The sequence below is a fragment of the Trichoderma aggressivum genome, assembly GCF_033847375.1.
Source record: "Trichoderma aggressivum f. europaeum strain CBS 100526 chromosome Unknown scaffold_046, whole genome shotgun sequence".
Lineage (NCBI taxonomy): Eukaryota > Fungi > Ascomycota > Sordariomycetes > Hypocreales > Hypocreaceae > Trichoderma > Trichoderma aggressivum.
The window spans coordinates 211,017-237,424 of NW_026946412.1; the positions used below are offsets into that span (position 1 = coordinate 211,017).

Here is a 26,408-nt window from a genome sequence, read left to right on the forward strand (position 1 = left end):
AAAGGAATGCAAGAGGAGGCTGAAGATGGAAGAGGCTGCGGAAGCGGGAGATGCGACTGGGCTGGACCTGGACTCGGTAGATGTGTGGCGCGAGAGCGAATTGAACTTGGGGGCGGTTTACAGGCTGTCCAGGCACTAACGCCGCTGCTGTTGGCGGATCCTCAGAGGCTCGAGGCTAAAGTCAACTGAGCCACAGTTTGAGTTGGAGGCATGATGCGATGTGCGTGTGTGGCTGATGCGTACGGACTAGTAGTACTCTAGTATAGTAGTGGAGATGGCGAGATTTTGCCCGTGATAGTGACTGATGATAGAAAATGCCCAGCACTTCTGCCATCTGCCGTCACGGACGCCCAAGCACCAATCAACTCGCGTCTCCTCGGGCGAGGCTCATCTCTCCCTCTATGGCTCCCTCCCCCTGATTGCTGATGCTGCCATGCCGTCTGCCAAGGAGGTCAATCGAGCGCTGGCTCGCATCAGAGCCGCCATGCCCGCCGAGAAAAAGGTGGCATCCGCAAACCGCAACATCCGCCTGGGCCTGGAGCGCATCAGCCATGTCGTGCCGCAGGAGCAGGGCTGGCTAGGCGTCCATGTTGGCGGCACCAACGGCAAGGGATCCGTCTGCAACCTGCTGTCGGGGCTCTTGAGGCTGTCCGGCATCAGCCATGGCATGTACACGTCGCCGGCCATGCCCGAGAGGCACAACGGCGTCACCATCAACGGCCTCTACGTCAACCGCCGCATGTACGAGATGGAGGTCAAGCACATTGAGGAAAAGTTCAAGCGCGTTGCCTCTGGCTGGCGCTTTGCCGCCGGAGAGGACCCGGGAAACCTGACGCCGTTTGAGCTCGAGACTGCCGCTGCCTTTCGCGTCTTTGACAAGATGCACGTCAACTATGGCGTTGTCGAGGTGGGAATGGGCGGTGCTACTGATGCAACAAACATCATGAAGCAAAAGTCAGTCACCGTCATCACCAAGATCGATCTCGACCACCAGGAGTACCTCGGCAACACCATCGAGGAGATTGCCAAGGTCAAGGCCGGCATCATGAGACCCGGCGTGCCCTGCATTGTCGATCATTCCAATCCCAGCTCCGTCATCAAGGTACTTCGGCGCCATGCGAACAGCATTGGCACTCAAATCAGCCCGTCGTGGAAAGGACAATCTCTGCTGGCCAATCTTGATACCGAGCGGTTCAAGCTGGAGGACTACGAGAAGCAGAATCTTCTCTGTGCAACTCTAGCCTTCCGTCACCTGTTCCCAAATCTTGAAATCGACGTTAATAAGCTGCTGGCCATGGAGCCTTTCCCATCTGGACGAAAAGAGCAAGTCAAGGTGCTTGGTCTCACCGGCGGAGCTCGTGAAAAGCCTGTCCTTGTAGATGGCGCTCACAACCTGCTTGGTGCCGAAGCGCTGGCTTCTTATGTACAGCACCAAGTTCGCCAAGGGGATCAACCAGTTTCATGGGTCATGGGACTATCAGCCAGCAAGTCCAAGCCCTTTGCGAAAGTCATATCTGCCCTGGTACAGCCCCAAGACAATTTCGCCTTTGTTGAATATCTGCCTGCTCCTAATGAGCCACCCCCAGCTCCTGCTGAGCTCGGCCGTGAGATTGGAAGATCCATTGTCAGCAGCGAATTTCAGCTGTACGATGGCGATCCCCGGATCGCCGCTGGCGTGCAATGGGCTTGCGAAAAGGCAGGAGAAGGCCCCGTTATAGTAACGGGCAGTCTCTATATGATTAGAAACTTTTACAACATTGAAGGCGTTGAGCCCAAGAGAAAGACCAAAACGAGGCGGCCGGGTGCTGCACAGCTATGGCATTACATACAACTATCGCAGGAAAGACCGCTGACCTCCGAGGAAGCCAGAGAGTTCAAGCGAGCGCGGAGACATTGGCATCTGTCGCCTGTACGGAATTCTACGTTTAGGGGGGTGAAATACGGCGGCCTACCCAAGTCCGGCCGCGTCCCCGAGAGGATACGTGCCTTGCAACGACAGTCGGAATTTCACAGAAAGCAGGCTGAGGGATACCGTAGTGCCATTGACAGCATGGAAAAGGACTTGGCAACGCAACCAGCCGATGTGGCCGCCGCTACCGAGTCTTCTGATTTCCAAATCAGCCTGGAAACCCTCAAGCAGCGACACCAGGAACATCTCGGCGCCTACAACAGCGCCATGTTCAAGCTCCGGGGACATGTTGCTTCGCCTGAGAAGAAGTTTATGAGCTATGAGGAAGTGTTTGGACGGCTGCCGAAGCCCAAGGTCAAAAACTTTCCCTTTCCTGAGGATGATGCGAGCGTTACTTCTGCGAAACCACATGAAGGCGTAGCTGCTTCGCCCGAGGTTAGCACCGGTTCTCAATCTGGCAAAATCCCCGAGGAGGAGAAGAGGGCAGAGCCGCAAAGTTCACGGTTTGGAAAAACGCCCCGTCGTAATGACAAGCAGAAGGACAAGACTGTGACAGAGGCGCATGACCTCGTCGACAAGCTGACAAGAGAGCGTGTCAGCACTGAAGCTGGATCGAGCAATAAGCCCTGAATATGGGAGACTGACCTGAGAAAAGAGGTCGGCGTGTATTATATATAGATGAGGAGAGGGAAAAGCAATCAGCTCAAAAAGGGATATTGTGGGAAATACATAGAATTGGATTCCATGTTGTTTATACACTTTGACTACCAAACATGTTTGACCGTTGCGATTCTTTGGCTGTTGGTCCAACTGTTCTGCGAGTTTATACATCTACTAGATACACCTATATCTACTACAGATAGATATGTCTACTAGAGACAGATATATCTCTATATCTACTATTCAAAGCCATCTTCTTCCATGTCCTCTTGTCCCTCGACTTCTTCTCCCTCGACTTCTTCTCCCCCGACTTCTTCTCCCCAATGACGCAGTAGAGCATAGTTCTCGTCACAGTACATGTCCGGCTGCGATTCCATTCCATCATTATCATAGCCGCCATCAACCTGACCATTATAACATCCATCATCGCGACAATCCTCGTCGTAGTGGTCATCACCATCATCATAACATCCATCATCGCGCCAACCATTGTCGTAGTGGTCATCACCATCATCATAACCACCATAATGATCATGATAATCGCCGTTGACTTCATCCGCCAAACAGGTTGGTTTGGTTGCTCCGCAGATCGCAGCAACGCGAAGCAAGTCCGACGAGAGCTGTAGAATATCAAATTTCGGCGGCCCAATCTCGAAACGTTCGCAAAGTCGATGGACATGACCGGTGTCCATGCCCAAACCACTGTAGCTGTCACAATGCGGCCTTCCCCATCGGATAATGCCTCTGCGGAAGTCCTCGTTATTTGCAATATCGGCTGTCTCCATCACGTCCCAAATGCTCATATCATATTTAAAGAGCTGTGATGGCTCCAGTTTGCTCCTTTTCAGCCAGTAGAACTGGATTGTAAGCGAGTCGGTATCCGTCTTACGCAACGGTTTGAATGCAATCCTCCCGCTCTGATACCACCAACTTAGCTGTCGATTAAGAGACAGCATATTTTGGGGGGATTTCAAGAAACTTGGATCTCGAATTAGTTCAGAGAGACGATCAGCCGTCTCAGTACCCCAAAACGTGTCCATCATGGATAAAAGATTGGGAGAATGAATCGCGTTGGGGAAGATGGTGACGGCTTCGGGGTTCTCCATGCGGGAGATGCTGCATATCCTCACGTCTCGTTTCTTGCACTAACAGAGGTTAGAGAGATACTCATTGGATGGTTTTCAATGTAGGCACTTACAAGATCCATTGATTGCAAAAGGTGCACGTTGTCTTCGCTGAAACCTCCGACTTGTCGCGCTTCTGCGCTCACAACTAGAACGGAAAGGCATCAGCACAAAAGTTCTCCTGTAACATGCTTCTCGTGGGCATTGCGACTTGATGACATACATTCAAGTATTACAGTGACAGCGGTGCGGCACTGTTCAATAAATTCCTGGACCTCAGCCATGTTCTTCTCTCGAGCGTTTCTCTCCAGATTATCAAGTCGGGATCGTAGCACGTCGACTGGGGCAACCATGAACAATGCGAAAACCTTCATGCTTGGTACAAAGGATAGCTCATGCCGTCTGAGACTATCTTGTAGCCGACCGAAGAGAAAAATTCTAGTGTAAATATCCGGAACGTAGTCTAAAACGGGTTCTTCGGCTGCACGACTATAATTTTCAACGAGTCCTAAAATGAGCGACGGCCTTTCCTTGGCTAAGTTGAGGAGCGGGCCAAGTTGAGAGTATTCGTTCAAATGTAGCAATGACTTCATCTGTTGCTCATTCAATGTCGAGGCCAAGGCCTTTCCAAGCTGATCTTCCATGATGTGAAGCGAGATTGCGATGGGTTCGAAGAGAGAAAGGAGAGGTGGTTGAAGCAGCACTTGGTTTTGCGAAAGAAATTCACTGCCGTTTATATGTCCCGCCTTGAATAACCTACCTTATATATTCACTTCTTAAACTTTAATATGAATAGTGGAAAATATGTTGAAGGCTTTTGGCACCAAGGACAGAACCTAGCTTTTTGTCCACGTAGAGCATTGGAAGTATATAGTAGCCGCTTACATCTCTTACTACATTTACTTTCTTCTGATTTCTTCTACTATACGGTATAGAGCACCTAGCAGGTAAGAATCGAGCTATGGAAGTGATTCTAATCACTGCTATTACTTGGGTTACTGACCAGCCAATGTCTCATTAACACCTGGATGATATCATAAGAGGATAATAGATATAAAACTTTACAGCCGAAATACGTATTCTCTGAGGTATCTTGAATGGCATTCACTACCACGGCCGTGGTGCATCTTCAACCAACGTCTCCTTCTCGCCAGCACCCTCAGTCACCAATTTCCCTATAGCAGAGTCATCCCTTCCAATCTTCTCCTCAAAAACACCCTGCCATACTCCCCACGGATTCCTCCTCGCCCTCTTCCACGCCAACTTCTCTCCTCTACCATGTGGATCGGCTATCCAGTCATCCACCGCCTGTCCCACGCCCTTCATCGCAGTTTCATTCTCGCCGCTCGCCATTCCAGGCGGATCAATACCAACAAATGCAGTCTTTTTAAGAGGAAATCCAATAGCAGCGCAATGACCGTCGATGAGTCGGACCTTCTTGAAAGCGTGGGATACAATTGTTAAAGAAGCAGGCCAAGCATGGAAGCGAGCGTAGAATAGAGTAAGGCTAAAGAGTACATTGTGGTAAGAGTCCAATGCGCGATCTTCTATTATCATTTTGGACGAATTAACCAAGTCTTGCGAGGAGTTGATGAGGTTGAAGTAGCCGTGGGCGGAGGCGATATTGGCATAGCTTTGGGCCTCACTCAAAGTTGTTTCTTTTCGTGTTGGGCCGCTACAGAGGCATCAGACTGGAGTTTTGGCCTTGATTTCATTTCTATTATATGGACTACTCACCCCGAAACTGCGAGCACGGCATTGTCGTAGTCCTGGGCAAGGCATCGGACGCCTGCTTTAATGTGCTCAATAAACGTGTCCGTTTCGCCGCGCTGAAAATCGGCGATTAGCCATTCGTCTTCATTGGCGCCATTTGATGGGCCGCCGGTCCAGATGCCGTGGCAACAGACGATGATTAAGTGTTTTGGTGGTGCCATTGTGAATGGCGAATTGATTGGGTTTGAATTGGTGGATTGGGGGGAGAAAGTAGCGTTGATAAGACGGTTCTAGAAGCTGAATCGATTCGGCGATTATGCACAAGAAGCTGGGCTTGTTCCACCTCATTCTGCATAGAGAAAAAGACATGCTGGGGGATTATCTACATCAGAATGATAAGACCGAATCACAAAAAATTGTTTTGAAAACTCGTCTTTTAATTATCGTTTTTATTAATTCGTTTTAATACCAAGGTAGCGATAGAGCATCGGATACTAGGCGTATGTAGCGATGGTAGAGCTAGGCAAAGATAATAGTGATACATACCTAGCTGCAGGTCTAGAAGTATCAGACGTCTGTTGTTTCCCGTAATGTTTAGATTTAAACTCGTCATTCTAGGAACCTTTGGTATAAGATAGTATACCTAACAAAGTACACTCCTCATCGGCCAAGGTGAATGTCCTAGTGCAGCTACTAATGGCAGCGGACAAGAGGAGTGAAGATAACATTTGTTGATTCTGACTGACCGTCCCCAGCTGAGTGCCATGCTGTCGTCATTATGAGGCGCGTCTTCAAGAGGTCGAAGAGCTCGGTCCAGAAATCGCTGATCCACCGCCTGTCACGGTCCGATATAATCACAGTTGGAACTTGGCAGCCCCCAATCCGCGATGAGCCAGAACGACACAACAACTCTTGCCCACACCTCCACCGGGTATGTTGAGTGCCCTGGAAGGATACCGCGTTTCTTGGATGATTTGCAGGTGATATTGAGGATAACATCGAATTCTTCAAAACCCGGTTGCTTGAACATCGAGGATGCTGACGACACCACTGGCAGAGCTGAAATAAAGTCAAGGCATTGTGTCTTGTAGGGAACAATTGGTGGTGTAATAGGATGTAGGTTGAATCCAGGATCAAGTACGGCGGCTATTGACACTACAAGAAACTTGGCAGCTCGACAAGTTCCTCGCTACAGTCAAGGACTGTCCTGAAATTCTCGATCCTGTTCCCACCCGGGTTCCCCCTAAAGAGCCCGTTTCATCCTACCTTGGCGAACTGGGGATTCGACAACAGCTGCTGGACGGAATTACACGGATTGCGCATGAGGTCGATCAAAGCTACGACATTCACACATGGCGCTATTTGCCATCTTGATGGTCGCCCCAGTCGACAACTTACAGTCCAAAGTCGAGACGCTGGAGATGAGCTGTCGCGATAACGATCAAACTGGTGTCAAAGCCATGCTCACCCATTGGCGAGAAATAAGTCTGGTCGGTATTCAAGCATGCATGTCTTCCCAAGTCCTCTTTACAGCGAATGACTCCGTCTCTGAGAGTCTCGTGGATGGTTATAGCAAGGAACGTCGCCTACAAACAATAATCCCCCATGGTTGCGAATAAAGAAGTGCGACAATCAGGGAGCATCAAGCCTCATCTGTTCAACAAGGGCCGGCAAAAAAGCAGCTTCTCTCCCAAGAAAGCCATTCATCCGACGCAAGAGGTGCTCCCGTCTCATCGCTCACCTCAAGACCCCTCAACCTGCCATCTCCGAAACCACAAGCACAAGGCCTGGCTGAGGGAAGAGCAGCATGGGCTGAAAGACATGTAAGTGCTTCAACAGGCTTCCTCAGCCCATCATTCAACAACGTCCTTCTCATGTTCCGACAGTGCAGGTACCGGGATGGCCAAGTTTGTTGCCTTGGCATCATGCCAAATCCTGTAGTAGCTCATATTTTCCCCTTGGTTGGTTCGAAACTATCCAGCATCACGGCCATGGTCGTCATCTTTTGGGTAATGGCTGGGGATCAAAACATCAGCGAGTCCCCTCAGAATCTCATCTCGTTCAATCGTCAACTACACTGGTGGTCCAACAATGGCCGCATGGCGCTCAAACCATTGCGGGTGATGAAAGGTGGAACAGTTCAAGTGCAGCTTCACTGGGTCGAGCCAGGCCGGTCGACGCCAGATATGAGCATACGTGGTGTCTGTTATGACGATTTAATAACGCGAGTTGGTAGTTTCCCCAGTTGGATGACCGGTGTTTATTGGTCTTCGGGTGTTCCGCTTAGCACAGGACATACTCACACTTTTTTGGAATTGGGTAGACCAAAGCCATCTCCCAAACTTCCATCTTCTCCAACTGTCATGGGAGCTTCGTCGTGTTGCTGCGGTTTGTGGCGCATATCCAGGGCCTGAGGATGAGTTGGACGATGACGAGGAAGAGTATTCTGGTGATGATGAAGGACATGATGATGACGAGGATTGCGATGACAATGATGGTGTCGATGTCGATGCTCATCTCGGTAACTGGCAGGAAAACCAGAACGCCCAAATACATCAATGGATGGGGGAGGTTGAGGCGGAAAACGGCACCAAAGCCAAGAAGGCTTCCAACGGCACCGAATACAATGACTCGGGAATTTGATGTGGATTTTCGGTGATACAACTTTTGCGGAAAAGATTTACGGTCAGCTATATTGTTTCTGTAGATGTCTCTATTCTGCCAGGGGTGAACGCATCAGTCACTCGGGGGGGTGTCCATCTTCAGCACATGCAGATGGCATATACTAATGTCTAGTGGATGTAGATAGATCTACCTATTCATAGATAGATCTACTAGAGATGAATAGATCTACTTGGGAGTATAAAAGTACATCCATCTCTGGTTCCTTCGAATCTCTAGGCCAGAACAACAACATTCCACCTGCATCTACATTCTCCAAGTCACTCAACTCCAGTCCATCCAAACATAACCATAACCTCAAGCACCAAATAGCAACTCACATTCCGCATCTACATCTTCGCTCTACTCTCACTCTTCTGCCTCGGCCCCTCCGCAACAACCCTCACGAAAAACGAAACCGCATCATTCACCATATCCGCCGCAAACTTGTGTCCCACGCCCTCATATACCCGATTATCCACCTCGACGCTCCCATCGGCATACCACCCGTCCACCGCACCCTTCAACACCCGAATAAACGGCTCCCCCTGCGCATACGGCACCAAGTCGTCAGCACCTCCAGAGCACAAAAGCAACTTCTTCCCCCGAACACGGCCGTCCAAGATCTTGCGCAGCCGGTCCTGCTCAGCTGACGATAGGGGAAGTGAGGGAATGGGGTTCGTCCCGAAGAGGATGCCCTTGGGATCGCTCTTCCGAATAGTAGCAATGGTGTCCGGTGGAAAATACTTGCTACCCAAGAAACCTCCCTCGCCATGCTCCAGCTTAGATGCCGCAGCACGACTTCCCAGCAAGCCTGTTTCCCTTGAATCAGCATCTCGAAGCTTGTACATCTCTTCCACTCCGTTCCACACAGAGACTTGACTCACCCGCAAGATCAGGACATCCAACAATCACCACAGCAGCATCCATCCTCTCCTCCCCAAACCACGCCTGCCACGCCGCATGCCCTCCCAAACTCCAACCCAAACACACATGGGCATCCGTCTCCCTCCCCAAATACCCCGCCACCTGATCCATCAACCCACTCGCATCCCCCGCGCCCGCCTTCACCAAGCCCAGCATATCAATCGCATGCTGCTCATTGCCCTCATCCCACGCCTTGTTCGCCAACTCGCTCACCATCCTCGTCCCGTGATTGGGCATGTCAAACACCAGCGCCACGAGCCCCCGCTGCTTCTGCTTCGGGCTCTGGTTCCAAGAATGCACGGCTCGCCGCGCAATGTCGTTCATGACGTCCTTGGACCGCGTCCGGGGATGGAGAAGCCACAGGCATGTTACTGGTGCGGGAGCGGGGGGGAGCTCTTGTAAGCCGTAGATGTCGACCAGGAGGCCGGCCATGGGCTTGGTGATGACGGAGACGTTGGGAGGGGGAGGGAGGCCCTTTGTTGCGTATCGGCGTTCATTTGAAGCCATTCTGAGTGTGAGTAAAAGGAAAACTGAGGAGGTAAAATGGATGTTGGAGAGAGAAAAGGAATAAGAGAGGTGAAGAGTGAGAAATGGGGTGTAAGTTGCGTCTTGTAAGAAGAGGAGCAGATGGATGGATGAATCTTGATCAATTGATTAACCGATGGCTTTAGCCTGTTCTGGGGCTAGTCAAGTCAATCCCCCATCTCAAAACAGTGCCCAACTTGGCAACTACATCTCCATGCCGTCTAGCTTAGCCCAGATAAAATACATTAATCGCGATCCCTCGCAATCCCGGTGAACCTCGGCAGACCAAATCAGGACGACAACAGTCACTTAGAACGTCCAAGATACAGTACAAAGCGCAGATCCTGTGACAAACTAGCAGCTTCAAATAAGGTATTCATGTAGTGCTGTCTAACAAGATAACAAGAGCATCGTAAAAGGATTTGCTCGCTCTATACGCTCCCCCCTTGCATGCAACAAAGGTAGTAGCTCAACTGACAAACTGCAGAAGTCAAGGTGCAACATCTCGTTTCTCGTGGTGAAGCAGACATTTCGCATGTTTCCGTTTCCGTACATGCAGTAATCCGCTCCTGGTTCGCTCTTTGTAGGTAGTGTCCTCCTTCCATGGCGATTAGCAGTAGTCCCCTTCTTTTTCCCATCGGTCAAACGGCCAACTGTGGCTCAAGCCGCGTTCCTTCTCCTGTTTTGATTTCTCCATATTTTTTTCTCCCGTGCCACTTCAATCCACCTTCCAGTGATCCTGGTCGTCCGTGCTGAGCGTAAGTTCTATACCGTATAGGATCATCGTCAGTCCTACGTTGATCCATCGCCAAGTGCTTCCACCCACGTCTCCGCCCCTGAGCGTCCATCCATCTGGCCCCTCGCTGGTCGAAAAGTGTTGTAACAGCAGGCTGGTGTAGACAGCTATCAAAATTGTCGGCGAAAAGTAGCTGAGGATACTGAGGAACATTGACGCCGCTTCTGACTCGTCCCAGTCAGGCTCGTGCAGCATGGCTCGGGCACCCAGGTCCCGTACTGAGGGAATGATGCGAGTGGCGCAGTAGAAGACGAAGAGACGGTATGCGAGGGAGATGATGACGGACGGCGTAATCGTCTGGAAAGCGGCGTACAATAGGGCGAGCGACGAGTGAAGAGCGCCAGGGAGAGTGCTAACTATGTGAAGCAAGGTTGAGTACGAGGCCATGATGATGGGCGGCAGCGGGGGGATTTCTGGCTGAGACGATGCCTGGTCCTCGGCCGAATAGGTGCCGTCGGAAGGGAGGTAGTCGGTAAAGATTTGGTAGACGCAGAGCACGACGTAAGCAAAGAGAAGCGATGACTCGACAGGGCTGCCGCGACCGCTGCCAATGCCGTAGGCGCATAGAAACACGGCTGTAGTCATGGTGGCACCAATGAGCGTGGCATCAATGTTGCTGATTTGGGGGAACTGAGCAACACGCCACAGGAAATAGACGGCGCTGGCAATGATGGAGCCGGAAAACGCAAGCAAGAAGATCTGCCAGATGCGACAAGTTAGCTATCGAGATGAGATCGTCATCGGTTTCTTTTTCACGGGATCGCACTCACCACCCAGGTATCGCTCCTCCCTCTGTTAACCAGCCATCGAGTAATCTGTCCCGCCGCCTGGATTACGAGCAGCGTGCAGAAGCCCTCGAGCAGCTGGAAGACAGGGCCCGAATAGCGCAGCACGTTGTCCCACGAGCCCAGCATGACCGTCTCCAGCACGCCCTCCTTGCCAAACATCCACTCGGTCCAGCTCGTGCTCTTGGAGTGGAAGACGCCGTCAAAGGTCCTCTCCACCCAGCCCGCCTCGTCGACGTCGACGGCGAACTTGCCCAGCGCCCAGATGAGCAGCGACGGGATGACGAACCATTGCGCCAGCCTCAGCAGCGACACAATGGTCCAGCGGATGCGCGACGTCTCGGGCGTGGCCAGTCGGATGGCCGAGTAGAAGATGTAGAAGATGGACAGGCTCAGGCTGTAGGCCAGGCCGCTGTCTCGCCCGCCCACATCGAAGGCGACGGGGATGGACAGGACGATGGCGAAGAGGAAGATGCTGCTGAAGAAGATGCTGAATGGCCACCACATGAGTGCGGCGGGGGCGACAGTTCTCGCCGCGGGGGGGAACGAAGCGCGATGATGTTGATGTTGCTGTTTCTGTTGCTGCTGTATCGTGTCTATCTGTCTTGTCGTTGCGGAAATCGAAATCCAAATCCAAAAGCCAGCAAACGCAACAACCGCTCGCTTCCCCGGTTTTCGGTGCCGCCGCGATGCGAAGATGACAATCCCCGAGATGCAGTCGCCCGGAATCGCTCCCTCACCAACGGCTACTCATCTGTCTTGCCCGGCTTGCCTTTTTGCACTGTCGTCCTTTTTGTCCGAGGGGATGGGAGATGCAAAAAATGCAAAAAAGAGCGCAAGGCGTCCCCCTTTTTTTTGGTTCTTCTTCTTCTTCTTCTTCTCCCCGAGTCGTTTGTTCGTCTGCAAAAAGCGCGAGCCAGAGCAGCTCCGATTTGCCTTGCCCACTACCCCGATATGATTTTTTAGCTCGTATGACAAACCAAAAGCTTGTGAAGTGTCCAGACTTGGGAGCGGCTGCTTATCCTTATCTGCACGTGAGCGACGTCGCAATGTCGCAGCCACATGTGATGTCAAGATACAATAGCCTGTGATAATGGTTGAATGAATTCAAGGGGCGCGGTCAAACGAGGGTGAAGCAGTCAGTTGTCGGGCTGTATTATATCGACGACGCAAAAAGTTCAGTTATGTGCTGGAGGCTTGGAAGAAACGAGGGCCCAAGGCTGCGATAGCATTTAATAGGTCACGTCACATGCTTGGGGATCAGCTCTGCGGATGACGACTGTGGCGCGTTTGGGTGACCAGACACTAGCCACAGGGCAAGGAAAAAGTTGGATTCGAGATGCGCATCTGCATCAATGATTTGGAGATGTAATTAGACTAGGTCTTGGCTTTTTGATTTGATATGGTATCGAACGATCCAGTTTTGCTATCTAGATTTTATTCGGTCGTGAATGGCCCGAATACGATGCCGTCGTGAGAGTTTAGCCACCGTCTTTATTAGCGGGCTGAGAGACACTATAAACTCTATATAACAAGATGATAGCAACTTGAGCCGATACACATCTATTTAATCTCTGGCTATAGAGATAAGAGGTAGCATTGACTAATTTGAGTTTTCTTCTATCAAAATTAAATTAAAAAGTGCTATGTTATCGCTGATACGTGTTCAAACTGAAGCCTTATCTAGATCATTCTATCCATCATCAAATGCACCAACACCAACAATATCAATCTGAAAGGTGACAAAATTGATCGAAATCTCGCTTTTGCTGTCGAATCAACCATCATCAACCATTCATTGTCAACCCGATGATACTTCTTCCGAAGCATATTACGCATGAGGCTGCTCTTCATCTTCGTCCCAGCCCTCACGCTCATCCTTGGGAATCCGAATCATCACACACACCAGCGTCGCTACACCAGCCAGTGCAACAGAGAACCACAAAGCATGTCTTATGCCACCGATTGGGTCGCCTCCATTCTTGTTCGTGTATCGCTCAATAGTCCCAGCAAATCCCAGACCCGTGCTCAAGCCGTACAGCTGGACCGTTCCAACGAGCGATCCAGCCACGCCCTGGAGCCTTCGTTTGACGCTGTTACTGGTGATGATTTGGGCAGCAGTAAAGATGAAGTCCGGGCTGAATCCCAAGATGAACAATGCTGGGAATTCCTGCGGCCAGTAAGTCTGATGTGCCGGCATCGTTGCCAGTAGAATACCCCCAACAAGGGCGGCAACCGTCCCAATCGCCATGACAAACTGCGCAGGCAGATACCGGATGCTCAACGCGCTCGCGCCGCATGCTATCGTTGCCATGACGGTAAACGTCACAAATCCGGCAGCGTTGAGGAAGTTGGAGAAATGGCGAATCTCAATGTGCCATCGTGTGATGTAGTATAGGAGAATGCCCGTGCTCATAAACGTGAAGAAGGCCGACAGCAGCATGGGCTTGAACGACGGCGCCGACCAAACCGTAAACGGCAGAATTGGTTCCTTTGCAAACTTGGCCTCCCATAGTAAGAAGAGGGCTATGTGTAGCACGGAAAGGATGAGGAGGACGTAGACATAGCTGACACTCCAGCCTTTGATGGCGGCCTCGCTGTATCAACATTAGCAGATGTTGTCAAGATCGAGTTTGCAGTTTTGACAGATACTAACGTCCAGGAATAGTTGAACAAGATCAAACCACCGACGCCCAAGTAAGAACCCAGATAATCAACCTTGCCGTTCGGATCCATCGTAACCTCTTCGGCCGGTACAATAACGGCAGCGGCTCCGAAAATCACGGCTCCGGCAATGGCACTACACGATCGCCCATCGTTAGCCTTGCTCGTTCGTATTGCCAAACCAGGGTACCATCTCCCTATTTCGTCTCTCACATACAAGAAGAAGAAGAGCCACCACCAAGGTAGCAGTTGGCCAAAGAAGCCAGGGAACACGGATCCTCCGCCAGCGCCAACAGGGGCCATGGCTCCAAACAATCCGACCCATATCAGGCGGCCCATGCCGGGAGGAAACGATGTGGTGAGCAGGGCAATGGCGTTCGGGACGATTATGCCAGCTCCCACGCCGCTAAGAGCCCGCATCACGATGATGGTCTCGACCGTCCGCATGAATCCACAAATCAGGTTGAAGAGGATATAAACGATGCTGCCAATGACGAGAATCTTCTTGTGTCCGTGTACGGCGCCAACCCGCCCACCCATGAGAACAAAAGTCGCCTGAGTTAACCTGTTGCGGAAGAAGACGACCCTCCTCGTCAGTTTACACGCGCACTTGGCCGACGGCAGATACGAATTAAAGGACAGACAGCTCTTACGGGTACGCTGCAGCAATCCAGATGCCCAGATTAGGGTCGGCCCCCAACTCCGCTGGAACCGTAAAGGCGACCAAAAGGCCAGAGCCGAAAGGAAGAGCCTGAGGCGCTTTCGGTTAAGACGAGAGATTCTTCATGCATGTGAAAATTGCTCAATGCCCACATACCACGACAAGCTGGCACAGCACGATGCTCAAGGCGATCAAGTGCTTCCGCATTCCCTCATCCCTCTTGACCACATCCTCCCCGGTCGCTTCTGTCTGGTTCGTCGGTTCGGCATCGATGGTGGTTGTGCTTTCGCCCGATTCTGGAGTTGACTGCTCGTTCGGTCGATCCACTTTCAGCTCTTCATCGGCCGCCATTTGGAAATAAGATCTCGCGGATCAATCTTTTGCTGCTTTTTTTTTTCCCTTCTCTTTCGTTTCCTTCGCATTCACCTAAGAAATGCCGACTACAATCGGTGAGCCACGGCCCAGGTGAGCTAACACCTTTATAAGACATGATTCCAATCAACACAGTTTATGCTTTGAAAGCAATGTATTTGTAAAATAACAGCCAATTTGATAGCACTTGACCAGGGAGCCGACGAGACTTTCCTCCGACTGCTACGAGTTAAAGCCCATGGTGGTGAGATGCTGAGTCGGACGTCTTAGCTAAGTGCTCCGACTTCAACACATCGCCGCCCAATCAGCGACTCCGTGGCGGGACTCGATACAAATCATTCTTCGGTAATGCTCTCCAAGTGTAAGAGCCGTAAACTAATCAACTGCTAAGGCACAGTTGAGAGGTTGTTCGCTCCCTGTTAACAAAGCAGCTCCGAGTTCTTTCGTAATAAGAGCCGCGCGCCCCTAAATTACAACCCAAAACAGACGCCGCCCGTGGGTCGGACAGCGAAAATGCTCGACAATTACATGTATATGGTTTGTCCGCTGTAGTATGGGGCATGTCCAACACGTAACCTGCAGTTTAGAGAGCAGGGGGGTCGGATTGCTTCACGTTGCGCACAGCAAAGAGGGTGGTCGAATGTGCATGCGGCGAAATTTTTCAAAGGGGCCCGAAGTAGCTATATATGTATGTGCAGAGGCGCAACATGAAATGTATTTCTATAAAAAGACGCTTTATTATTAGACTTTTTTTTTTTTCTTTCCCAATCATACAGCTAATGCCTTCAAGTTCAATGGTTGCTTGATTACTTCGTACCTAGCTGGCGGGAATCATGGCTGTAACCACCGCCTCCAAAAGGGCCTGTTCGCAATACGCCGGCCCCTTGTCTATGCAGAAGGATATTCCCGTCAGAACATGTATCAGCCGTGATCTAGACAGGCGAATGTTTTTGGACAATGCTTCAGAGATCGTGTTGTATCCAGTTGGCGTCTGACTATCCAAAATGGAACCCTCTTGTTGTAGGGCCCTGAGGGTTGCCAGGAGGACATCCGGATCATCGGGGGGTTTGGTGTTCAGGAGCAAGCCCGTTGGCTTGAGATCCGTGAGCGCAATGGTATCGAAGTCGATATATCTCAAGCCGCAAGCTAATAGCCACTGCTCGATCTGGTAGGCATTCAGGATCCGACTCTGCGCCGGTGGAGGAGACCCTTTTTCCGGTGGCGTTACGATTTCTCCGCGAAACACCCCCTCGACGGCTCTATACTGCGACGTGACGATTCCGTGATAGTACTGGGCCACCAGGTAGTCGTCAAACTCGGCCGTGGCTAATCGAACAACTTCTGGAGACTGTGGCCTCAAGTACCAGCGCAGTACCATGAGGATTTCCTCGCGCGAACGGAATTTCAGAGGGAAGCCGAATATCCTATCTACCATCGGGGTAGTAGTCTGCGTATCGCTCAGTATGGCATCATAGGCATTCTGCAACGAGGCTCTGGTCACAATCATACTAAGGGAGTCTTCGGCCGGATACATCTGCAGCATGGTATCGGTGTCGGCACAATCGGCAAAGTCGATGGGCGGCAGGCTCATGAAGCCGTTGCCAAATATGTTTCTGATCTGAGGCGAATGCCATCCGGACAACGGGTTGCTGTGTTGAACGCCCGGTTGAGGTGCGTGCCGGGGCTGGTTAAAGGCATTGAAATCAAGAAACATGTTGTCTACGGGAGCTGGCTGAGGAAGCTGCCCGTTTCCGTGGAAGCCTTGCTGGATAGCAGCGTTATCAGGGCTGGGGCTGGGGCTGGGGCCAACAACCTTGATGGTGGGCGGGCTGTTATCAGAGTTGTCGTCCAGGTCATTGTTGCTGCCCTGGCACAGAAACAGAATGCTGTCGGTTGCCGTCCGCAGCTTTGAAATGAGAGCAGGATCCCGGTTGATGAGCGGTGACTGAAGGATCCCGTTGGTGAAGTCGAGAAAGGTAGAAGCCATCTGCTCAAGGGCGCCCTCCATATGGATCAAGTTCTTCTCATAGTTTGCATGCGCGGCTTGACGCCGTAGCCGAAATAGGCGCTGGGCTTTGCGATTCCGCTGCCGCCGTTTCTGCGTTGGGTTTGGCGAGTCAGTCTGCGTTGAACTGAATGTGAGCGTGGACATGCATGAAACAAACAAACCTCGAGGCTTTCGTCATTCTCCGGCGAGTTGTTTTGCGGTTTCGGCTCTACCCGCCGCGCGCTGCGTCGTGGTTTCTCTGAAGACATCTTGTGAGGTTCTCTGTAGTATCTGATCTGGTGGTGAAGATCAGGACTCGGGAGGTTGACGGTTCCAGTTTAATCATCCAGTTGCCGCCGTCATCAACTCCCCCAAACCATGGCCTTAAGTAGTTGAGTTCCTGATGCATCCGCCCAGCGCTTTATGCCAAAATGCACATCCCATCAGACGATTCCGACGGCCAGAGTTGCCATCAAAGCCATGGTCGCTTACAAAATACACTGAGATTTCGCCGAAAGGATTCTGCCAGAACCAAAGGTGATGCTTGTTTCTGACAAATACGGGCCAGCTGGCGGAGACTATCCCCTTCCGGGCCTCGTATAAGCATCTACCGCCAATCTCTTCCTGCGGTGGCATATTTTGCACCTATCGTAGAAGCAACCAGGCCGAGGCTGTACTGCTAGTATAATTGCCTTCTTAAGCTAGAACATGACTCTCGTATCATCCATCATTGTCTCCGTGATGGGATTTCAGGACAGTTTCGCCTCCAACTATAGACTTTATCCGAGGTGTCTCGGATAGTTAGTCAGGTAACCCAAGTAGCTTCGACAACAAACTCTACGAAACCGAGTAAAAATCCTGCAAGTTATTGGGAAAATGTACATTTATTCAATGAGTCAACTACCTAGCAGGATTTGATATGCGGCCAACCCGCAATGCCGCAGCCTACCTATTCATGTAGCCATCCAGCCCAGCGTGTCATTGGGCGGCGGTTGCTCCGTGGTTTAGTAATCATAATTGAGTAAATCGTCCTCATGATTCATGAGGATATCGGGGAGCCTCGCTGGGTTTGAAAGTCTCTCAAAAGCGTCTGCAGCAATGCTAAAATCTTATTTATAACATGTAGGTTGAAAACTAATCAGTTGTATCCCAACTTCTGCCGAGGATCGTCTTTCCGTTGAACCGGCCCCAAACCGGAGCGATGGGAAAATTTGTCTCCCGCCCCGTGTATTAAACACGATAGGAAAGTGTATAGTACCTTTACCATAGGTAGGCAGGCAAACATACGTAACGTGGATTTCATATCTAGGCATCCAGATAGATTCGTGCGTTTTAGAGTCTGCCTGTGATCACAAAGTTGTTCCTTTCATATGCCTACTGGGTAGTAAACACCCATATACTCAAGTATACCGAGTCAAGCACACTTGCTATACACATCAACCTTAGCCATATATATCTAGCTCTGCACAAAAGCCCCAACCTTAGTTCTCACATACCATTCCTACCCAATTGTATCATCACAGGCTAACATTGTCCTCAAACATCATGACAGGATCCGACCCTCCAGGCTTGAAATAGGAATCTCCACACCCCTTCTGCGCCTGTTGAAGTATCCTGACAAATGAGATGATCGTTGATACTTACTCCATATCAGCATCACTGCCACCCAGCGATGGCCTTCAGTTTCAATGATTATCCGACTTCGCCTTTGATACCGCGGAGATCCAACCTCGTCAGGGGCGTCCAAAGTTCTGAATCCTCCGCCAGATTTAGCTCCTCTCGCCGCGTAGTTGACGACCAAGAGACCCCGGTCTGGGGGCTAGTTAGCCCAGCCCAGCTGGGCTTTTGGGTTAATTGTAGATAAACCTGCCCATGGATGACTCGAGCCTGGACCGCTGTCCCACTCACGGGAGCATACTACTGGTGGTAGTCTGCCTGGCCAAGCAAGTCATGCATAGAGGATGTTCCATTGAATGTGTAACATTGTGTTAACTTGAAAACGAGCCAATGAAACCCCTTGATCATCGTCCACCCTCCCCCCAACGTCCCAGTGGCCATTGAAGTGATTGTCGGCGGCGCTAACGCAAACCTCATCGGCGATATCGGTCTCTAGGAAGGGCCCAGGCAACATCAATGTCCTTCCAATAGCGCCAAAATACTTCGAGGTCGGTTCAAGGATGCCCAGCCGCCGGTGGGATACAATCCTACCATAAGTGCTTCTCCTAGCTGCAGATCCGGCTGTTATAGTAGAAGCTTTGAATTCCGGTTGTCGTCTCTCGGGCGTCGGGGAATCGGTCCAACCCTCGGACAAATACGGCTTGCCAATAAGGTTGCCACTCGATCTCGTCTGCAATGTGTGCTGGGTTGTTTGTAGCCCGGTAATTGGCAAGATTGACAAGGATGGCCTGGCTGAAGACCCAGTTGAAGGCTTGAAGCTCGCCTATTCAGCACCCCCTGAGTGCCCACATCGGGCACCCACGAAAGAGGCTGTTACACAAGACATATTAAACATCCGCGGTCTTGATTCCTACAGCTTACATCTCAGTCTTGCATTCATTGCTAGGGTCGATGGTGGGTCAATTTTCTTCTATTCGGCGATCACCTTGAAGAACAGAATCCTTCAGACCCCGAAAGAGTGAGACGTATCGGGCAACTATGCTAGGTTATGTTTTCAAATGTTAATTCCGTATAGATTATGCAGGATTCGGAATAGCTGAAGGACCCTTTTCCACGGAGCGCAAATCTTTGGCCAGTAAAATTTTAACCGTGACATCCATGTCTCCATATACCTCAGTCCCTCACCTTTTCATAAGGTCAATTCGGTAGTTTAACAGTGACAGGAAGAAGGTCATTGAAAAGGAATCACAGTTTTACAGACTCGTGTGGTATTACTTGGAAACTGTTACAAATTGTAACTTAATACATTGTATATAAGGCATAACTACTTACACCAGAATCACATCTTGCAGTAAAGTGGTCAGTAATATAGCCAATATGAATAACCTCGTATAAATACGTGCAAGACTTTCACCCATTGAAATAAGTTGCCATCGTCACCCAGACCCATCCTCGCTGACATGGATCACGGGCACGGTTTTAGAGTGGCTGCACATCCTCCTCTCCTAATGCGAGTAGTACATTAATTTCGACTCTAACCGGAGCTCGTATTCTCTCAGCTAATGCATATCTTCCATCTCAATGATTACTCATCGTTAATATCCTTCGTTAGATACAGTCTAGCTGCAGGTCTCTCCACTATCACATCCTTTCGCTAACTCCATTTCTAGAGCTCCAGCTCTGCAAAAGAATCTTTCACACTCTTCAACGTCGTAATATCTATCCCCAAGTCAGAATACGTGAGAAATCTGTCCTTGCCTGTCCACTCCTTATCCCGAATCATATCCCAAAACTCCATCCCAACCGTAAACTCTTGCACTTCCATAGGCCATGACGAGAAAAGAATTTCACGAGATACCTGGATATATTGACCAGTAGCTGGGACGTAAATAGGTCGAGTTAAGCCCGCAAAGTTTGTCACATAGTAGGCGCACCACACGAAAGTGATCTTTGCCAACACTTATGGCTTGGATTGGATATATCGAGTAACTTGGGCCTTGGACTCGTAATGCGGCGGCTTGATTCTACCACCGCTAACCGTATATGCGTTTGTGAGGGTTGACCAAATGTATTGCTGCAGCGTATCAGTGGTCAATGCCGCATCTACCATGTTGATGCCCATCTGAGTCTCAATAGCTGCAGCCCGGCCAGCCAATAAAGCAACATCCTTTTCTTCAGGAAACTGTTTTTGGGAGTCTGAAAACAAACCCCAGAAGTTTGTTACTGCGAAAATGGCATGTGATCCAGCAAATGCCGCTGTGAGGGCCGCGATATCAGTCAAATCCGCCTGAACCACTTCAACGCCACGGGCGGCAAGTGCTTTTGCTGCTGCGCTCTCCGTAGGTCGAGTTATTGCGCGGATGGCATATTCTTTAGATTTGTTTTTGAGTAGATAGTCAACAACTGAGCCTCCCTGCGCGCCAGTGTCGCCGACAACCGTGACGAGTTTCTTGGCCACCATCTTGATACAAATGTTTCAAACAAATCTATGAGCATTCTTTGAAATCTTACAATAATATGGCATATATATGTAGCTTCTGGATGAATGAGATGCCTGATGGCGGTGTGTCTTCTGAAAGGGCGTAAATCTTTCAGAGAGTGATTATCTCCTCGATAGTTGTTGGAGGGCGATCGGCTAAGATTCATAAGCATCTGATACAACATTAACCTGGGCACAATTAGTTAGCAAAAGAACTTGACACGCATGCAAATTTGGAATCAGAATTGGACAAAGGGAGGCCGGAACACCACGGTTGTAGAAGCCTGCCCTAGAACAGAGATGCTACAGCAAGATCCACCCAGACAGAAGCCTCAACGTCAATATCTGGGTCTGTATGGCGACATCATGCGAAATAACGTAAGTTCACAACAGCTAAGCTTCAATTATGGAAGATGTATCGGCGTTGATCGACAGTTTCGCCAGCTATTGCAGTTGGTAGGATCATCGTCTAGCTCGTTTAAGTCGCTTAGCGTCCACGATCATCAATCGACACCCCGTTACTTCGGCATTGGCGGCGGAAGAGCTAATGATATTAATGCCGAATGTCTATTTACCTGAATGTTTGCTTCATCTTGTTGTTATTCTTTGTTTCAGAATATTACTTATAGCTATTCTTTGCAGTGTTTTTTATCCCGTATATACCATTGAGTAGCTTCCTAGCTGACTACTAGTCCAACAGCTTCAATAGTGCAAACACTTCTTTTCTATAATAACCATTGTACATATACTACAGACCTCTGCAATGACCTTCAAATTGCCTCTTCTTGCCACCAAGGAAGCTCGTTTAGACAACACTCCGTCAGTTCTAGCGTTATTCGGCGTCCAGCATCCAGAGTCCCTCACACCTCTTAACTCGATCGCAGCCCTGAAAGACATATTTACTCTCGAAAATGGCCCCGGCCATGTCCAAATAGCACTCGAATCCCGACAACCAGGAAATCCCTCGTCAAACTGCAACACTACCATCTTCCAGGCATTCTGGTTCTCCAGCACAGACTACGAAGCCGGGTGGCAGAGCACTGCTGTGTCAACTTTCTGGAACTCGCTCGAAGAAGATGCCGGCGTTTGGCGTGAGATTATGCGTATAAGCCCACGGCGCTTTATGCATGCCACCGGGTCGACGAAAAAGCAAGGGCTTGCTCTGGTGCCAGAATTCTCAGACGTCGATTATACCGATATTGCGCCACAGCAGAAATACTGGGGCATTTATCGTGAGCGTATCCCTGATCATGAATCAGACGACTTTGAGTCTGCGTTCATCTCGCAGGCACAGAGAAAAGACATGGAGGAGAAAGAAGTGAAGGCGATGCCTGATAAGAAGACGGTGGGGCTTCGAGATCCTCCATCATCAGCAGACACGTCAATTGATCAGATCCGTCTCGGGAGTGTAGTACTGCCACATGGCATTGACAACATGCTGTACGTGTGGGAATTCCAGGACTATTCGCAAACGACGGAACAAGAAAAGGAGATTTGGGACAAGCACATCAATGACTTTGTGAAAGGCTGGATGAATTCACTGGACAAGGAGCGCAGCAAACATGGCGTCCTATCCTTTCGCAATACTGCCTTGACACAAATAGACGATGGCTTCACTTCAACATTGCCAGAGTCCCGTATCACGAGCCAATTTGTTTTCTATCTGGATCTCGCCGCCTTTGAATACTCTGGCAAGTCCACCCGAGACCACTTCAAGGCTCGTATGGCGTTTGAGAAACATCACAAAGACTCTGGGGCCCTCGGTATGGGCAAAGGACAAACTCAGCTCTCTGTCGAGGCAGGGATATTGAAAAGAAGCGACCTTGAAGCAGAGTACATTGGTTGTTTAGACGGAACGGGATTGATGGGCTATAAGGAGTTGATTGACGCAGTTTGACGGGATTATTCATCATGATCTGTTCTTACGCCCGGCCCAACGGCCAATCACATGGTCACGATGACGGTTCATAGGCGTGATGTAATTATTAGAAGCTTCCAGGTAGAATCATTAGTTGTTGGAGCGGATAAAGACAATAGACGGCGTCCTGGCATTACGTTTTCCAGCGTTCTATTTACCATGTAAAGTCCGCGAGGCAAATCACATGGCGAGGATGATGTGAGAGAACTTCAGCCATGTGGAGACAAGCTAGTGCAAGGAACCGATCGTGCATTAACTCCGCAGGCTGATAGCCACTGTTTCGATCTGGCTTTTCCCAAAGAGGTCATGCAAGATTGGCTTCCTGGACGGACATTTTCTTGTAAAATCCGGAGTGCAAAGTCGTTGAGCGTTCGAATCATGATGAGTTTCTTCGGTGATAATAACTCCGAGAATGATTGGATGTATAAAGGAGTTTGATGGGACAGTCGGAAGATGCGAAGAGCCCATCATAATAACGACTCATAAGTTTAGATCAAAATGACTTCGAATAACAGCTTTGGAGCAGAGACAACTGCCGAAGAAGTGGCAGCGTCTTTTCGCGACCAGATTGCTGGAAAGACGAGTAAGTACATGGCCGTTTTCTGTTGCTTCGAAGGCTCGAATCACAGCAGTTGACGTTTAAAACATGCAGTTCTCATCACTGGCGTCAGTCCCAATGGACTCGGTGCTGCTACCGCTGAAGCTCTCGCCAAGTATGGCCCGGTGAATCTAATCTTCACTGCTCGGACACTCTCCAAGGCCTCTGCCGTATCCGACACTATCCGGACCGAGAATCCAAATCTGAAAACACAGATCCATCTCGTCCATGTCGATTTGTCAGACCTGGACAGTACTCGCCAGGCTGCCGCCAACATCCAAAAGCTGGCACCGCAAATTGACATCATTATCAACAATGCAGCGGTAATGGCCATCCCCGAGAGAGAGATGACAAAGTATGGACTCGAAGCACACCTGGTCACCAATTTCCTCGGCCATTTCGTTCTCACGACGCTTCTTTCTCCGCAGTTGAAAGCCGCGGGATCCAAGGCGCGGGTTGTTAACATTGTCAGTGGCGGGTTCTACGTCCAGCCGTTCCGTTTCAGTGACTACAACTTTGACGGCGGAAAAGACCTCCCAGAGGAGGAGCAGGTCGACGTTGTAAATGCAGAAAAGCTCGGCATGGGCTGGGTTACGGGCTTCGGCACAGGATACGTCCCATTTTTGGCGTACTCCCAAACCAGCACGGCATTGATGCTCCTCTCCAAGGGACTAAGTGAGGGTTTCTCTGGAGAAAAGATCAAGGCCGGTAGTGCCGCTCCTGGAGGTGAGTCAATCATGTCTGAGTAGGTAGTAGAGTCCACGAGGGTTCATGCAAGCTGACGTTATCAGTTGTCTTGACGGAACTTCAACGGCATCTTCCAGGAGAGTTCAGGAACCAAAAAATGGTGTACAAGACTGCAAGCCAGGGAGCTGCAAGCTTTCTCGTCGCTGCTTTGGACCCGAGTCTCGACGGTATGCAATCTTGTCGCGCTGGTTTGAAGCATGAAGCTAACGGTGATGTAGACCATCCAGGAGCATACATTGACGATTGCCAAATCAAGGAGACTCCGAAATATGCTCGTGACGAAGCAGTCGCTCGTAGACTCTGGACATTGGCTGAATCATGGGCAACAAGCGCATGATAGTATTGAAAGCGGGACTGTCGAGAAGAGGGCATTGCTCATGTGATTGGTCGCCCACCATATGTAACTCTGCGACATGAATAGAGTATTGAGGCGTAAATAGGTAATAAACTTAATCGCACTCAATAGCTCAAGAATGATAGCAATCTTGCTTTTTTATCAACTGGAAGCCAAAGATCGATGTTGTACAAGCAACGACGCCTGAGAATCGAGGCAACAACAGATGCATCTATCGGTGCGGCCATCCACAAAGGGCAAGCAACACCCGCGGTTGCCGCTTTGGTGATAGCCTGCCCCAATAAGTGCATTCCGTGTCTCCATTGCGCCACACCAATTTCCAGCACGACAGCCTAATTGTAAACCTGCATTTATTTTTTCTTCTTCCTCTTCCTTCATGCATCCTGACCTGAGCCTTTGTCGATACGCTGCCGGATGGCCATTTGACGTGTGTTCAAACACTGGAATCATGTTTATTCCGCTTGTTGAGTGGTTTTTTACACGCCAGCCGCCATCTTGAATCGGCCCTCTTCTGTCTCTTCCTCCGACAGAGCCGAGCGAGCGTTATACGATCATATGCGAACCGCGCAGCTATTTCGATAGCTATGGCATGGCAGAGACATCTCCCAGCTACGCTGCGGTGTTCATCTGCGCTATTTTCGCCATGCAGAGTCTCTGTTGTGCTGTACATGACGCAGAGTCACCGGCGGTAGTACAGATACCAGACGCTGGAGAAGACTGTTGCTTATACAGATGACTCTTCAGAGACTCGCCGCATACCTTATGCTACGAGCTGCGGATCAAACCATTCTGAGAGATCCGACTTGTCGAATTTCATTCATATGATCTCAGATATCCAGTCGCCGCATCGATCATGTTTGCTCCGATTACATCCCTCACCTTGGGTGGGCGGGATTTTCTGGACACGGCGCTCCATACTGCAATCTGTGCGGCGGGGCCACCGGCGAACGTCATACCGTACCCATGTTGGTGCGCCCCAAGACCACAACACCCCGATCCAACCGACTTGGAATATCGCTGCAAGCCTTTCAGGTGCTCTATGGCTCCATGGCATTCAATATCATCATTGAATGCCTCTTCTATGCTCCCCTCTTCCTCCTGGAGGACGGGAGCCGTCAACGGACAGCACGACAGTTGCGAACACTTTATACCCCCCCGTAAGATCAATAGCTATCGGGGGGTAGAAGGCGCCGTGGTGCAGCGGTCAGGTCAAACTACCCCCCTGAGGATCGAAGGCCAACAACCGAATCGACGACACCCCGAGTTCGAAACCCCGACGAATCGCCAAAAATCGACAACTTCCTGGACTTAACGGAGCTAAGCGGGGACGCCTGCTTTCTCCAATTAATAGATAGACAGAGATGTAGGCGCCTGGTTTATCCCCTATAGGGTGTAACCAGACGCCGAACTCTTTTGTCATCTGTGCCAATTTTTTTTTCTTTTGGGATGTTGATTCGATTGAGATTTTCTTGAGTGGAGGATATCCGTGATCTCTTGGTGATCTTGGCTGCCTCGCTTTTTGCGTGCGAGATCTACAGATGCTGCATTTCTGTGGGTTGGGGAATTGGCGCAAAGAATTGCGTTGCGTAGTAGCACTTGGTGATATCTACGGTAGGTGAAAACTTGGTGTTGAGCGCGTAGAACTGTAGTTTTGTAGAGTCACCGGGAACCTCTTTTGCAGCACCGGTTCGTCATACCTGCTACGCACTATTTTTACACAAAAACTCGAGTCCAGAGAACATTTGCCATCTTCCACTGCTCTGGCAAATGCTCCAAAAAAGAAAAAAGAAACCACCATTTGCCAAAGAAACAGACTCGTCGACTTTGCAAAAAGATCTGCCAGATTGATCAACGTTTTGGACGTTGGGAGTGCCGGCACGTGCAAACGGTGGCTAGCAAAGCTACGTTCT

At 50.1% G+C, this 26,408-nt stretch overlaps 11 protein-coding genes across 11 annotated transcripts; 4 read left to right on the plus strand and 7 right to left on the minus strand.

Annotated features, from left to right (window-relative positions):
* Window positions 1-304: 304 nt before the first annotated feature.
* On the plus strand, window positions 305-2,539 carry Triagg1_8887 (uncharacterized protein; the record flags this gene model as incomplete). The annotated part of the gene is made up of 1 exon (XM_062903783.1): window positions 305-2,539. The coding sequence occupies one exon, from the start codon at window positions 305-307 to the stop codon at window positions 2,537-2,539; it is 2,235 nt and encodes a 744-aa protein (XP_062752187.1).
* A 269-nt stretch (window positions 2,540-2,808) lies between these two features.
* On the minus strand, window positions 2,809-4,337 carry Triagg1_8888 (uncharacterized protein; the record flags this gene model as incomplete). Its single annotated transcript, XM_062903784.1, has 3 exons — window positions 2,809-3,714; window positions 3,768-3,841; window positions 3,917-4,337. 3 exons carry the CDS (start codon window positions 4,335-4,337, stop codon window positions 2,809-2,811), a joined length of 1,401 nt encoding a protein of 466 aa, XP_062752188.1.
* Window positions 4,338-4,800: 463 nt separating this feature from the next.
* On the minus strand, window positions 4,801-5,627 carry Triagg1_8889 (uncharacterized protein; the record flags this gene model as incomplete). Its single annotated transcript, XM_062903785.1, has 2 exons — window positions 4,801-5,368; window positions 5,431-5,627. The coding sequence occupies 2 exons, from the start codon at window positions 5,625-5,627 to the stop codon at window positions 4,801-4,803; spliced, it is 765 nt and encodes a 254-aa protein (XP_062752189.1).
* A 1,131-nt stretch (window positions 5,628-6,758) lies between these two features.
* Triagg1_8890 (uncharacterized protein) lies at window positions 6,759-8,049 on the plus strand (the record flags this gene model as incomplete). Its single annotated transcript, XM_062903786.1, has 4 exons — window positions 6,759-6,972; window positions 7,043-7,229; window positions 7,298-7,638; window positions 7,730-8,049. 4 exons carry the CDS (start codon window positions 6,759-6,761, stop codon window positions 8,047-8,049), a joined length of 1,062 nt encoding a protein of 353 aa, XP_062752190.1.
* A 368-nt stretch (window positions 8,050-8,417) lies between these two features.
* Window positions 8,418-9,501, minus strand: Triagg1_8891 (uncharacterized protein; the record flags this gene model as incomplete). The annotated part of the gene is made up of 2 exons (XM_062903787.1): window positions 8,418-8,881; window positions 8,955-9,501. 2 exons carry the CDS (start codon window positions 9,499-9,501, stop codon window positions 8,418-8,420), a joined length of 1,011 nt encoding a protein of 336 aa, XP_062752191.1.
* Window positions 9,502-10,237: 736 nt separating this feature from the next.
* Window positions 10,238-11,607, minus strand: Triagg1_8892 (uncharacterized protein; the record flags this gene model as incomplete). The annotated part of the gene is made up of 2 exons (XM_062903788.1): window positions 10,238-11,014; window positions 11,086-11,607. 2 exons carry the CDS (start codon window positions 11,605-11,607, stop codon window positions 10,238-10,240), a joined length of 1,299 nt encoding a protein of 432 aa, XP_062752192.1.
* A 1,324-nt stretch (window positions 11,608-12,931) lies between these two features.
* On the minus strand, window positions 12,932-14,776 carry Triagg1_8893 (uncharacterized protein; the record flags this gene model as incomplete). The annotated part of the gene is made up of 5 exons (XM_062903789.1): window positions 12,932-13,697; window positions 13,757-13,900; window positions 13,982-14,350; window positions 14,418-14,515; window positions 14,582-14,776. The coding sequence occupies 5 exons, from the start codon at window positions 14,774-14,776 to the stop codon at window positions 12,932-12,934; spliced, it is 1,572 nt and encodes a 523-aa protein (XP_062752193.1).
* Window positions 14,777-15,614: 838 nt separating this feature from the next.
* Window positions 15,615-17,053, minus strand: Triagg1_8894 (uncharacterized protein; the record flags this gene model as incomplete). The annotated part of the gene is made up of 2 exons (XM_062903790.1): window positions 15,615-16,919; window positions 16,967-17,053. 2 exons carry the CDS (start codon window positions 17,051-17,053, stop codon window positions 15,615-15,617), a joined length of 1,392 nt encoding a protein of 463 aa, XP_062752194.1.
* A 3,308-nt stretch (window positions 17,054-20,361) lies between these two features.
* Triagg1_8895 (uncharacterized protein) lies at window positions 20,362-20,862 on the minus strand (the record flags this gene model as incomplete). Its single annotated transcript, XM_062903791.1, has 1 exon — window positions 20,362-20,862. The coding sequence occupies one exon, from the start codon at window positions 20,860-20,862 to the stop codon at window positions 20,362-20,364; it is 501 nt and encodes a 166-aa protein (XP_062752195.1).
* A 781-nt stretch (window positions 20,863-21,643) lies between these two features.
* Window positions 21,644-22,777, plus strand: Triagg1_8896 (uncharacterized protein; the record flags this gene model as incomplete). Its single annotated transcript, XM_062903792.1, has 1 exon — window positions 21,644-22,777. One exon carries the CDS (start codon window positions 21,644-21,646, stop codon window positions 22,775-22,777), a length of 1,134 nt encoding a protein of 377 aa, XP_062752196.1.
* Window positions 22,778-23,296: 519 nt separating this feature from the next.
* On the plus strand, window positions 23,297-24,480 carry Triagg1_8897 (uncharacterized protein; the record flags this gene model as incomplete). Its single annotated transcript, XM_062903795.1, has 4 exons — window positions 23,297-23,381; window positions 23,451-24,122; window positions 24,188-24,310; window positions 24,362-24,480. The coding sequence occupies 4 exons, from the start codon at window positions 23,297-23,299 to the stop codon at window positions 24,478-24,480; spliced, it is 999 nt and encodes a 332-aa protein (XP_062752197.1).
* Between the last annotated feature and the right edge of the window lie 1,928 nt (window positions 24,481-26,408).